The following is a 14,312-nucleotide window of genomic DNA, read 5'->3' as shown; positions in this document are numbered from 1 at the left end:
CCAAGCTGACTGCCCCGCAAAGAGAAATTAAAGTGCCGTTCTACACTTTTCTCTTGTACCCTTCAGGTGCACGAAAGCCGCTGAAGCGCAAAAGCAAACCGACCGTGGAAGCTTGGGCGAAAGCTTCAATCCTGTATATCATTCCGTGGATCCATGATGTGTACTGTCCATTGAAAGGGAAGCGGCGACCGTACGTGTACGTAAAGTTGATGAACCGACCACTCATCAGTTTTTTCTTGCTGCTGGTTGCGCATATCCGGTTAACCAGAGGCCGTTGTGGCTGGTTCTGCTAGAGTACGCATTGTTTTAGGCTGGTCAGCTCGGTGCCTCTCGAAGGGTATCTGCTTGAATCACTACATGTTTACAGTCGTCTGTGTGCGGTTCGTTTGGCAGTGTCCGAGAGCGTCTTGCGATCGTGCTATTAATCACCGCCTGCTAATCATATCTAATTATGCTTCGAAATGATGTAGCTCTGATACACTGAAACACAGGTTTTACGATATTTTTGTGCGGTAGGCTAAAAGATGTTGTGGTTACGGGGTATAGGAATGCGTAATTAGGTAGACCAAACGCTGATTGGGTACAAGTAGATGGTCGCCTTGGACTGGAGTCGAGATTCAAGAGCAAAGGCGGACACTAGTTGCAATTATCTGCTGACTACGGGTTATTCCTTTGCACTACTCATTTGCGCAACAACCGAAGATACTTTACTACATGTTGCTTTTCGACATTCGACCCATCTCCACGCTGCTATTAGTGGCATGATTCAATTACTTACTGCCGCTAGTTCTGGAACACCTACGTAGATTCAGTTCACGTTCTTGTTCGTTACACTTTCCAGGGTGCCCGACGTACCCACACCACTTGTCATTGCGAAGCCTTCGAACCCTGAGATGAAACAAGTACTTTTCGGAATACGATTTTCGACCTTTGGCATGTGCTTCGCGCCCATAGGGCCCGCATACTGCAGGTCGGCATGGTCCTCTCCGAGAACATGGCACACAACCAATCCTAGTGGCTTTCATCCCCTAACCAGACTGCCTGACTTGCCATTGGGTTTGTTAAAAGTATGCAAAGGATCCTGGACCGATTCCCAGGATGGTGCCTTAGTTTCACATGGTGCGTATATGTGTTTATTGTTGTGCTGTCCAAAGGTATACGCACCTTATTATTGACCGTTTTCATCCGGAGTCGCTTCTCTCTAGGGCCGCGTAAGTTGCGGACTGAGAGAATAGCAGATCCGGATGTCAGACGAATTCACCAGAATCACCTTCTGGAGTCTCTCCCGACTGCTCCACCATCAGATGTAAACGTATACTGGGACGAGGTTGCCACCTGTTCGCATAGTGCTGATAATTCTGTCTGTGGCACGACCCAACCTGGTGAACCCAAGCACTGGATATAAGACCGAACCTCTTTGCATAGTGCTGGGAATTTTGCCTGTGGCACGACCCATCCAGGTGCACTCCAGCACTGGATATCAGACCGAACGGTGGCACTACTTAAATCTCGAAGAAGTATCCCAGCCGGTCCCGAACATAACCCGATGCGAGGAGCCATCAGACGCCAAGTGAAAGTGGGTTTGCGATCCGACCGTGAAGTATGGGGGACACAGAAAGTCAAAGAAATGGAAGAGGCCCAGAAAGCCGGTAATGCCCGGAGATTATTTCAGTTAATCCGTGCGACCGGTCCCCGGAAACCACCTGTATGTGAAACCATCAATCATCGGAATGGAACGACCATCTCGAGTAAAGAAGGCCTCGACCGGTGGGCTGAATACTTCGAACAACAACTGTCGTGGCCACCAGCTGTCACTCATCTAGAGCCGACAGGTGAATTAGAATCCTGCACGGTGAATGTGGAACCACCTACGACCTCGAAGGCTTACGACTACATATTTTCCCTCAAGCGCCACCTGGTCCGGGTGACCTCCCACTCGCACTGTTCAAAGACGGCGGTGAAGTCCTCAGTCAGCGCTTGTCCGAACTGTTTGCTTGCATTTGGGAAAAGGAGTCTTTCCAAGACAACTGGGGAGAATCGGTGATAGTGCCCATTTTCAAAAAAGGGGCGCGTAGTGAGTGTGGTAACCACAGGGGGATCAGCTTGACCCCGGTTGTAACGAGACTGTTGGCGTCAATTGTGCTTCGTCGCCTTACGGTGGCTCGTGAGATGCTGACTCGAGAGCAGCAAGCGGGATTCCGGCCTGGTAGGGGTTGTGTTGACCAAATCTTCACACTGCGTCAGGTGCTAGAACAACGCCATACGTATAAGCGACCCACGATTCTAGTATTTCTGGATTTCCGAGGCGCATTCGACTCGGTTGATCGGTCTGTTCTTGAGACGCTTGCCCACCAAGGAATGCCCCGGAAGTTTGTAAACATAATACGTTCTTTGTATTCTCAGACTTCCGGACGTGTGAGAGTGTACGGAGAGCTCTCCAAAAGCTTCCGTACACAAAGCGGTGTCCGTCAGGGATGCCCACTCTCTCCATTCCTTTTTAACTTTGTGATCGACGAAATAATGAGACGAACGCTGGAGGGTCTCCAAAACCCCGGTGTTCTATCAGCCTGTGACGAGAACCTTGTCGACCTGGAATATACAGACGACATTGTTCTCATGTTCGAAGAGGAGGAGAAGGCGCAAGTATTCTTGGATAAACTGACCAAAGTCATCCCGTCCTTTGGTATGCATTTTGCACCCACAAAGTGTAAGGTCATGCTTGTGGACGTGCAGTCACTGAACACGCCCCTTACAATCCAGGGAGAGGTACTGGAAGTTGTGGAGCGTTTTACGTACCTTGGAAGTTGTATTAGTTCTGATTGCAGTGTGACAGATGAGGTGAATGCACGAATCTGCAAGGCTCGGGCCGCGTTTGCTAACTTGAGACACCTATGGCGTCAGAATGGTTTATCCCTGAATCTGAAGGGACGTGTGTATCAAGCTACAGTACGGGCTGTTTTGTTGTATGGCTGTGAGACTTGGCCTATTCGAGCAGCGGACCTGAGACGTCTTCAGGTGTTCGACAATCGTTGTCTCAGAACCATAGCTCGTGTGGGTTGGTGTCGGCGAATCCGTAACGAGGCAGTCAGAAAGCGTGTTTTCGGTTGTGTAACTGGTACTTCCATTGAAGAATGCGCCCAGCACCAGAAGCTGCGTTGGAACACGTGTTGCGTATGCCGAACCATCGTTTGCCGAAGAGAGTGCTGTTTTCCACGCCCAATTCAGAGTGGCGGAAGCGGACAGGTGGCCAACCCTTGACCTGTCAGAGGGGTATGAAAGAAATCACGAAACGTTTGGGTGATGTCGGTGTTAATCGCCTTCCAGAATGGGGAACCGCGTGATCCTCACTGTACGTGGTTGGAGACACCGGAAGAAATGGCTGCTGACCGATGTCAGTGGCGATCTTGTTGTCAGTTTCTATCTAGATTGCCGGAGTGAATGTCTGGAGGTTTAGGCACCTCGAAATGATTGTGATAAGCTAGCACTAAGTCCCTTCCCCATCCACCTTTACTCTTCTCTTTGCAATAAGGCTTTCAAATAAATCATGGTTGCACGGCAGTGAGGAATCGGTGTTGAACACTGATGTCATGTTGTCGATGATGATGATGATGATGACGGTGACGATCGTGAACGTCCTTCCCTGGGTTCATTCGCACTAGGTTCCTTCCATTTTTTCCACCTTTTACTATGATTTTCCTCACTGTTATATGGCGGTCACTAAGAAACTTGACCTTACCGTGGTGTAACGGATTATGTGCCTTTGTGACCCATTGAGCTATCCTGGGGTTTGTTCACGCACCACTCGCAGTCTCACACCAGGGTGGTTAATGATTAGAGATCTGGTCGCCAGTTTCCTTGTCCTCCAGCTTGGGGGTCGAGACGCGTGACAGCCGTTATCTTTATGCATGACATCTTCCATCAACCACCACCACCTTGCGGCCGTGCTTTTGAGCCATAGCCTTTAATCGAGGACCCTAATAGTCCTCTCTAAATCTGGATGCCTTGGCAGTACCCCAGCCAACGTCCAGCCATGATACCTTGATTTGATAATACTCACACTACATCGGCCGTCGCGTGGTGCCACCAGCCGGGTATCATTACTTACCGTACACAACAGGATGGGTAAGCAGAAACACGCTACTACTGATGCCTCCCTTCCCACACTCCCACTTACTTCCCCTCTTACCCCACTCCATCCCGATTTGAGTGCTCTGTCCGCAGGTCCGAGCACTAGGGCTGACCGATTCGTTCGCCGTGCATCACCCTCAGCTTCCGGTTCTTTGAATAAGACCTCCGTAACATCCCTAAACACTTCTAAGTCTGTTTTCAAACCCTCGAAGCCGGTCTACTTAGTCACCCTTGATGTTTGCACACTAAAGCATGTACGAAAATTGGTTCTTGACGGAACGCTGAATTCCTTATCTTTTGGTATATGCTGTCTGTCATAAACAAGTATCCAGGTTGCTAGAAGTGTAAATGAACTGACTATCCGCTCGCTATATTCCAGGTTCCGGCTGCTCACCGCTGGTGATGCACAGCCTGCTGCAGCTGGATATGTCGGGGCGGGTATTAGGTTGAGCGATCAAGCGGAGGCATCCCGATAGGATACCCGTTGCCATTCGATTCTGTACGGTTCGTTTGGTGACTCCTGTGAAAGAATTTCGAGAAAGTGGTGTCCACCACCCCCTACTTAGCATGCCTGCTTACGTCTGACGGACAGTTCATTTCAGTTTATCAGTCATAAGCCATGTACCAGCCGTTACAGCTTTGACCACTGGAAAATTGGAAATCGTTGGAGATATAGCCTAGCACTGGAGGTGCTGGCTTGTTAGTTTCGGGAACTGGGCAGCTACCCATTGAAGGCAATAGTTTTGATGCACGCACGCGACTGACTGCGCAATTAAGCCGTTTTTTGCTAGTGTCATTAAACATTCGTAATTCGAGTCTCGGGGTCTCATCCAGGGAGGCAGATATTGTTTACCGGTTATTTTTTCACCCTTCGTTACCGGTTCATGCACTGTCCACCTCTTGATAGCTTCCAATCAACACAGGGTTGGGCAGAAAGAGCTCTGCGAGGCAGGCGGCCTTCTGGCATTTGAAGTACATGTCCTAACAAGTGTGACTTTTGAGGCTTGGGTACTTCATCCATTTTGGGAGGGTTCCTGGCGTACTTCACCGCCACTAATCCAATCTTCCCACCAGACCTAACCAATGATGATCAGCCGTCCTCTGCGTATCGAATTCGTGTCTCTGACCCATGAATTAGTATGGATCGCACTATCGTAGTGTAGACTCTAACCTTGACAGACAAACTGACGTCACATCACCACAGGTGTCTGATGTTGGGCTTCCCTATATGAGGGGTAGTCTTGTTTCTAGCCAGTCCTCCGGAATTCATACAACTAACCCGATAGACAAATTTACCTACAACGTCGATTGGCTCAGCTTCAAGTATGAGGTTTGAGCTTGATCCCATCCAGTCTTGTAGCAGCACTTTACACTTTGCAGGTGTGAACCATATACCAAGCATTGCGGTAGAATTAGTTGGGAGAACAATATCGTCCGCGTACTTAATGTCTGTCGGCAAACGTCCCGGGAAAATTTTGATCCCCGAAGGAAGTTTTAGGCATTTCATCACCAATTCACAAGAGCTAGCATAAGGTTCCCTCATAAGGAATATAAATGTGTAAGGGATATCTTTAGTCGCCACGCCGCCAAAGTTCTCCATGGCTAACAGAGTCAAAAGCAGCGTCCAGGTGTGTAGAAAAACAACACGAGACGTATGAAAGGATGGCGTTGTCTCAAAGTAAAGACTTGGCTCATGTATCTTCGGCCTAGGTGAAACACAATTTGATTCCATCCGGGTCGGGTGCCTTGCCGCTTTGGAGGAGTGATATCTCACGCTGGATTTCTCTTGTTGGTCACAAGATGGTATCAGTTTTCCATTCCGGCATATTGGATTCTTCCAAAGATTGTGTTGAATGAGGCCAGCCGAACTGTTCTTTACAATGCCTATCGCGCAAAACGACGTTTTCGCGGGCGGAATGCCGTTCCATCTTTTTCGCGAATTATTCCGCTGTTTTCTTCTGACCGGTTGATGGAATCAGCTGGAATGGGGTGCGGCTGTTGCCTGAAGTGAAGGACGTCTCCAGCTCCTGGGCTTTCGCAACTCAGCATCCCTTCCCATGCTTCAGGCTTTTGATTATCCGGTGTTTTACGGGTCTGAGGTCGCCCTCATGGTCGCTGTTTGCTAGCATGACAGCAGTAGGACATGCTGATCCCAACGAGAGGATGATTAGGACAGGCGGTTATAAAAGTTGAGGGCCTATCTTTATCTTGGTTCTATTCAACCTCCAACCAATCTTCGTCATCGGATTGACCATTTCCATTAGGTTTCCAGGCAGGTCAGCTCGATACTGTTGAGCTGCTGAAACTCATCGGAGTTGCTTTGCTTCTGCTCGCGTAATGCTGACGGAAAGCAAGTGATAACCGGGCCAACACATTGGCATGATCGGAGTTAATTTGAATATCCTAGAACGACAGTCTTTAACTGGGATTCTCCATCAGTAACTGATAATCATATGACTCAACTGAGTTCATGAAAAGTCCCGGCAGCTAAAATCCATCTTTTTGTGGTTCAAAGCTTCAGTCTGTTCAGCGTATTCTGACACGATAAATAAGCACCGTTTACCAAATCGACCTGCGTTAACGCTAATTGAACCGGACAGTCGTACAGCGAAAAGACAACTGCCTGCCGAGATCCGATCAAGTGAAACTTTTTCAACCTTGGGGTTGAGTGCAACTTCCACATGGCAGATAACAGGAGCCATTTCGTCAGGGTCACCAGATACCCAAAGATTGAAATGTGGAACATCTGATCTCATCCTAAGTGACTTGAGGTGGACGACCGAAGTGGGGTCATGTGTGCATGTTTCGGAGGCACAGCATACGTCGACAGATAGGGGACGCACGGTTTCAGACGTCTGTTGCCCTGTACGGACTTTGAGGGCTGCGGCGTCGAAACGGCGAGGCAGCGGTTATGTTTCCTTATGGGGCTCTTCCCGGAGTCTGGGATAGCCTGGTCTGAGGTCTTACTTTTGATTCGGCTCCGCTCAACAGGCACCTGTTGTGCGGCACCAGACTCCTTTTTCAAAAGTACTCGACCTTTTCCAACTCGTTCTTCCTGAGGTGAAGGCAGCATCGCTGTTTCGACAAATATAAGCGTGTTGGTCACCTGGGTAAAACACCTTACTGCTTTCATACTCTTATCACAGAGGACCGTGTGAGTTTACTTCCAGACCGTACGGCAGTGAAGCATCGGTGTTAAAAACTGATGTCATGCTGTCGATGATGATGACGGTGACTTCCAGACCACCTCCTAGTACAGGTTCTGGCATTTCATGGACTGTTCTTCGTTGGGCTGCTCCCCGTTAGTCTTCCTAGTAAGGTTGAAACTTTAGGAACTGAGTTCCCGCATGTCACAGACAACCAGACGGTTAATTCACTCCTTATCAAAATGACGTATTGGTGCTTAGGTACTGTCGCTACCAGGCAGATGCGGAAATGAGTATTGGGCAAAAGGTGAAGACTAATCCTAGGTCATGTGCACTTCTTGTATACTTGTCACCTCTCCCTAGGAACCGCATTCGATTTGTACCCGTACTATTCATACGAACATTATTGGTTTCTTGTTCTCTCTTCAGCACGTCCATACGTGAATACGTGAGGAGTCCAAGTAAGTTGAAACTTCTATTTCTGGCAGTTCGACTGTGTCACCAACAGATGCGCCAACCCACTGACCAGCAAATGCTCCTCGGATGTCAGCCATTCATCATCTTAGAAATCCACATCATGGCCGGGTGTCCCCATTTTAAAATATCTGTTCCCGTAGGCCAACAGTTCCTCGATTTGTGTGTATACTCAGGGATTTGGGACACTTACTAGCCAGAGGATCCAAGGAACTAGGCGCTGTTCTGTTTAGAACATTGAGGAGGTATTAGCTAGGTCAAATCCAGAAAACAGTCACATATATATTCAGTTCGGCAGATGATGTGAAATCTAGGCAAGAGCACTAAAAAAACTTGGGAAATATTGTTAACATGGTCCTCCAGGTCGTTAGCTCATACCCTGGTCCCCTGAGAAACCCTGAAAATGCGTAGGTAAGCTTTTATCTATCGAACCGCAGACAAGTAACCTAATTAGCTTCTGGTGCACAAGTGAACTTGCAAACACTGCCACCTCTGTCAAAATTTAACTTTTTAAAAAGTGCTGCGAATTCATCATCAATACTTTCCATCGTCCATTTAGCCTGGCCAAACGGATGAATCCTATTCCAAATGACGGAGAGGACTCTTCGAATCACAACACTTCTCCGACCGGCTCATCAGAGTACTCAGGTAAGTTAGGTGATTTTCTTGTTTCTGTGTTCCTAATCAACCAATATTCGAAATTTCGGACTGCAGTTTCATCATCATCACCATCATCAACATCATCATCAACAACAACTTCATCATCATCGTCATCATCATCATCACCAAAGGCAACAACATCAGTGTTGACACTGATGCTTCACTGCAGTTTCCTACTGGTGGATAGCCGTTTTTCCTCTAAGGGTTCGTATTCAACATAGGTGGCGGATGGTGTCACGTGACCAGTCGCACTTTCACTTCACAACAGTCCAGCTGGGCCAGTCTAGCACACGAAGTCTATTCAAACAGAAGTGCTGTGGATAGTACTCGCAACTATGAAGGGGTAACAGTGCATCCTGGTACTCCTTCTAAAAGACAAATGTGCTTATGTAAAAGGGCGAGACGGTTCTCACACGTGACCTGATGATGGTGTAGTGCACTGTTGCACTTTTGCATGGCTTACACCACATGATTGTCGACCGCACAAGTGCAGTTCATGTAAAATTCCCTGCTAATTTGTTGATTATCAGTTTGATGCTGTTCCAGTGGGGGTGTACTTCGTTTTCCCAGAGCCATCAGGTCTCAATACTGATTTCACCTGGCCGATGGGCATCCTGAAAGTTTGAACACAATCCTTGTCACTAGCCTTCTAGTATTGAGTCTGCACCCATACCTAAGAGGAGTGCAAGCGGATCCAGTCGATTTCAGCCGCTTGAGCACTTTTATCCTCACTGGGCCTCGTCCAATGGATGTAGAGGGACTGGTCACCCGACCCTCTCTGTCAGAAAGCTCACATGGTTGGAACCAAGAAATTCTTATGCTCTGTCGGAGTACCATCGCTCCTCAGAAAATCTCCCTTCCTCTGTGGGCGCCTCCAATGAAACTCGGATAAAGTCAAGTACGATTGTTGTGACCATTCGTTGCTTAACTCAAAAATTCTTGACACCATTCCGTGATAACTTAGTATTACAACATGGACCAGATCACTACTCACCTTTTAATTACCACCGATTGATTGAGTTACGAGCGAGTGGTTTTATATGAAAATGTTCCGGTTACTAAGATATTTGATTAAGATGTAAAGCATTACTCATAAGGTTGCTGAAAACTCTTTGACAGCCCGCGACTGGTTTTGCCCTCCTTGGAGCTCATCAGGTAGGCGCAGTCTCCATAAACTTTATGTGCTAATTAAACCCAATTTGGACAGATTTTGACAAACACGCTCATTTGCATATCAATTTGGTTTTGACGGGAGACTCAGCTGGAACCCAGCTGAATCTCTCGCTTATGATGTTTTTAAGCTTAAGAACCGGTCGTGGGCTGTCGAAGAGTACCCAGCAACCTTATGAGTAGTGTGTCACGTATAACATGAATGGCTATATCTCGAATACCGTAGCAACCGAGCAGACTGTTGCAGCATATTCATTTGCTTAATAACATCATAAACGAGAGATTCATCTGGGTTTCAGGTGAGTCTCCTGTTAAAACCAAATTGGTATGCAAATGAGCATATTTGGCGTACTTGATTAATGTTTCCACTTGGTCGAGGTGACTCAGAGGTTAAGAGCGCAAATTTACTGACCGACAGGTCCGTGATTCTAACCGACTTCCGGCTCTCCACTTTCTCTGTCTAGGCTTGGGCGACCTGGCAGTATCCTAACATTCGTGTTTCCTTCTGGTAGCATGGCAGTTAGGCACCGAAAGGGTGCTACAACTGAACGTTTTTTGCGATCGTCTGAGCATCATTCAGAGTCTGAATTGGACTTGCGAATAATCTTCACTTGATTCTTTCGGTTGAGAGTATACAAAAAGTATATGCATAAAGGACAAGCAATGACGTTATTTACAAACACACATCGAATATCTCTAAATGGCGTTGCTGATGAATTGGAACAACTCACAAAGAATTTGGAACGAAATCGGTCTTCTTCGCGTTTCATTAGGATACACATTAAAGGGGCATTGTAAACCCTGCAAGCGTGACATTGCAGCTGCCCGTCGTCAGGAACAGCACAATGGTAATACCGCCTAGCGGCGGCACTAAGGTGGACAATGGCGAAACTACACTTTCTGAACCGAACTCAGGGTTTGTCGAGGCAACAAGTCAATGCAAGCCCTTGTTGGACACCGACCTGATTCAGCCTCAAATCGCCTTGGACATAGTGACTCTGTGGGTAATATTTTTGGTCCGGTTTGAAATCCTCCCAACTCTTTCTCTTCTTATGTTTTCTGCTATCGGTTTTACGGGTCATATCACAACTGGCTTTGGGGGCGAGATGGACCAAGTGGTTAGAGCGCGAATTTACTGACGGGAAGGTCCTTGGTTCGAACCCGACCTCTGCCTCTCGACTTCCCCTGTCTAGGCTTGGGAAACCTGGGGCAGTATCCCAGCCCTCGTGCTTCCTTCGTGTGGAATGGCAGCTAGGCACTGAAATAGTGCTACAGCTGAGCGACTTCCTGCGTAGTGCCAACTGGCTATCGTTTGTAACGCCAGTTTTTGACGTGTACCCTATATCTAGCCTCATGTTGCCATGCGAATATCATTTCAGCATGGCTACTCTACCGTCATATGTGATAGACTGGGAGTGTCCTACTGAGAATCCACAAATATTTGTTTTAAATATGAGCTGGGGACAAGATTGCTCAGTTGTTAGAGCACACGAATTTACTGACCGGAAGATCCGTGGTTCGAACCCGACCTCTGCCTTTTGACTTCTCTCCTGTCTAGTTTCGGGCAATATCCCAGCCCTTGTGCTTCCTTCGGGTGGCCTGAAATCTAGGCACCGAAAGGGTGTTAGAGCTGAACGATAAATATGAGCTAAACTCATGTTTCGCGTTACCCGACCTCATTCCTAAGAATTTCATCTTGATCACGCATGTTACAGCGGCAATTTCCCTTTGTCTATACTTCACTCTCATGTACTTTGGAACTGGATACTTGCGTCAGTGTGTCAGTGCATCAACCAATCCTTATTGGCGTGGTGAAAGTGTTGCGGTTTGAATGCATTGGCGTCATCTGGGTTTCGAATTAACAATCGTCACGGTCTCTGTGACGATTCTGGTGTGTCCTCAAGTGACTGGTAGCTTCACGAACCCGGTGCATATGGAGCTTGGCTGGTAGTTGGCCTGCTGTCTTTTCGTGGTTACGCTGTTAGGTGATTTGCATTTTCGACATGTGGCCAACCCGTGGGTTGAGAGTGACAGGATGCCTCTCAAGTTGACCGCTTATACGATGGTGCAGTTGTGTGCGCACGTTTTCAAGAAACTGACCAGACCGAATTCCCCGGTTTTGGGGCGAGATGGCTCAACTGGTAAGAGGGCGAATTTACTGGTCGGAATGTCCGTGGTTCGAACCCGACCCTCTCTGCCTCTCGACTTCCCCTGTCTAGGTTTGCGCAACCTGGCAGTATCCCAGCCCTCGTGCTTCCTTCGGGTAGCATGCCAGCTAGGCACCGATAGGGTGTTACAGATGACGTTGTCGTGAAATGAACGGACCACCGACTATCGAGGCCTTACTTGCGTTCGTTTGCGAGGCGTCAATCGATAGATCAAACGTCCGATCGCCTGGTATATCACTTTATGAAGAGAGTGTGCTTCCAACAAGAAGGCAAAACGACTCTATCCAAAACTTATTTACGTTGCTAGTTCCCTCTTCACAAGAGGCGGCTTTGGTTACCCAGTTGATAAGACTAAAGTAAGCCGTTCAGCTGTAATACTCTCCCGGTTCCTAGTTGGCATACCACCTGAAGGAAGCACAAGGGCTGAGCTACTCTCATTTTATCCAGACGTAGACACTAACAGTCGAGGTTGGTTTCGAATCACGGACCTTCCGGCCTGTAAGTTCGTGCCCTAACCACAGCTATCTCGGGCCACTCAGTTCGGGTGGCGATATTGAGGATCTATTCCAAAACCGTTGATTTGGATGAAACCCAATCAACCGCACGATTTGGATCGATAGTTCCATGATGTTAGTCCTTTTTGCCGAGCTTGGCAGCTGAATTGTAAAGGTCTCATTGCCCACACTGGCGACCTCCCCTCGATCAGTAACGAAATGTCTGTGGTCTAACTGCATCCAAGCAGCATACTCGGGCAGTTCCATAGTGCGACCACTGGCGAAGCATTTTCATCAGTGAGCTGACATTGTGGGATGCGTATATACATGCGCACCAGTTCGTCCAAGCTATTTTTTTGATGGAACATCGCACTTCACGTCTGAAATCAACCGTAGCAAACGTAGTCTTGGGACGCCTTTCCAGTCAGCACTTCATGGAATTACTTTCTTCAGAATTACGGTCCATAGAGGTAAGGTATCAATGAGAATAGACTTCACTGTGACCTTTGAATGATGAATTCGTTTCGACAGATTTCAGTCTACCTTTTAACGAGCCCGTTATTCCGTCCAATTGATAAAACATATGGATTCCACCAAAACAGACATAACACTGAATTACGCTTTTTGTTATGATTCATAGCTAAATCTCACGTCACGTGACCCGGTCAATAAAATCACGATAGACTCAGGGCCAATCTCAGATCCGTCTGAGCGGGTAGCAATTGCTTCGATTGATTAATCAATAATACGCGGGACGATTTTAGTCACTTTGACAGGTTGTCTGTCACAGTGATCCAGATTATTGAGTGAATGCCAGTATTAAGCGTTGTCGCAGTCAACTACTTCGGGCTTTTTGTCGGTTAAAACGAACTTGGCGTCCGCATGATCAGATGGTGCGTGAAGTCGTTTGGGCAGCCCAGCTTTTTGTTCCATGTTTCAGTTCTACCGGTGTCAGTCCCACCAAAACTGCGGGGGACACCCTAGATACTAGGACCAGTGAACAAAACTGGCAAGTAACAGTTGGATCCCCCCCTGCCTTGTTTCCATTTTGAGTTTAGTGGTACCAGATCCAGCTATCGCCGGACATTCAAGATTTCTCTTGAACCCGCTTGTCGGGTGCTTCCAGATGTAATTGGCCAACCGCGCTTCTTTTGAGTAGCTAATTCTGTCGTTCAGTGTCCTTGGCCCCGTGAAATAAAGTGTATACTAATGAACGGTTGCACAGATTGACGTCCAGGTGGACCCACTTAAGTTTTCTACCTGTTTTACTTCGCTTCACACTTTATAGCGGACAAGAACGCTCGCGGTAGATCCCTTTGGAAATTGTCGTTCTTATCGTGTGGCATTTTCTCCCATAGTTAACTAATATTGTGAACCGGCAGTGAAGCATCGGTGCTGAACACTGATGTCATGCTGTCGGTGATGAGGATGAGGCTCCCAGAGGCGATCATCTGTATTCTGTTCTTCGTTTTTTTGATCGTGGGGGAGGTTTGACGAACAAATCAAAAGGACTTTCATTGGAACATCCGGGTGCTCTAAAAGTTCAAACTCGTTTGTTCGCATCAGTTCTCAGGAGTGTGCGCTTTCCACCTCAACTGTGACATATTCTATGGTCTTTAAAAGTATAGTCACTCAACCGTATCGTTTGTTTTCTCTCGGTCGGTAAATTTCTTCACTTTGTGCCCTGGTATCCTTGCTCTCTCTCTTTGTTCGTCACCAAGGCTACTGGGTACTGTGATAGCAAAACACACTTTTCATTGGTCCTTACTTGTACCAAGATGCGTGTATGAATTCCACGACTTTTTATCCACCGACAGACTAAGCATAATGCAAAATGTATGCACATTCACTATGAATCGATTATCGTGTTTTCAGCTGTTTTTACTTTCTCTGCGTTGCAACCGAGTATGTCTTAGAAGCACCCGGCCTAGGCCTCTTCATACAGTCCTTCGGTGCTGGTATTGCATAAACTATTGCGTAAACTATCAGCTTATTCCGATTAGATTGTGCCATCTCGACAGTGTCAGTCAATAGATTGCAAAAGTCTTGCGTTTCTTCGCGCAACTCGTTCG

The 14,312-nt window shown here is 47.4% G+C and overlaps 1 protein-coding gene across 1 annotated transcript in view; it reads left to right on the top strand.

Moving 5' to 3' along the window:
- Window positions 1-7,338: 7,338 nt before the first annotated feature.
- Window positions 7,339-14,312, top strand: part of T265_04454 (hypothetical protein) — a gene marked incomplete at both ends in the record, with an annotated part of 58,105 nt that continues 51,131 nt past the window's right edge. The window contains 3 exons of the mRNA XM_009169203.1: window positions 7,339-7,429; window positions 7,638-7,722; window positions 8,308-8,396. Of these exons, the coding sequence (XP_009167467.1) occupies window positions 7,339-7,429; window positions 7,638-7,722; window positions 8,308-8,396 (265 nt within the window). The remainder of the gene's footprint in view (window positions 7,430-7,637; window positions 7,723-8,307; window positions 8,397-14,312) is intronic.

Source organism: Opisthorchis viverrini (assembly GCF_000715545.1).
Source record: "Opisthorchis viverrini unplaced genomic scaffold opera_v5_76, whole genome shotgun sequence".
NCBI lineage: Eukaryota > Metazoa > Platyhelminthes > Trematoda > Opisthorchiida > Opisthorchiidae > Opisthorchis > Opisthorchis viverrini.
This window is presented reverse-complemented; position numbering and strand designations above follow the sequence as displayed.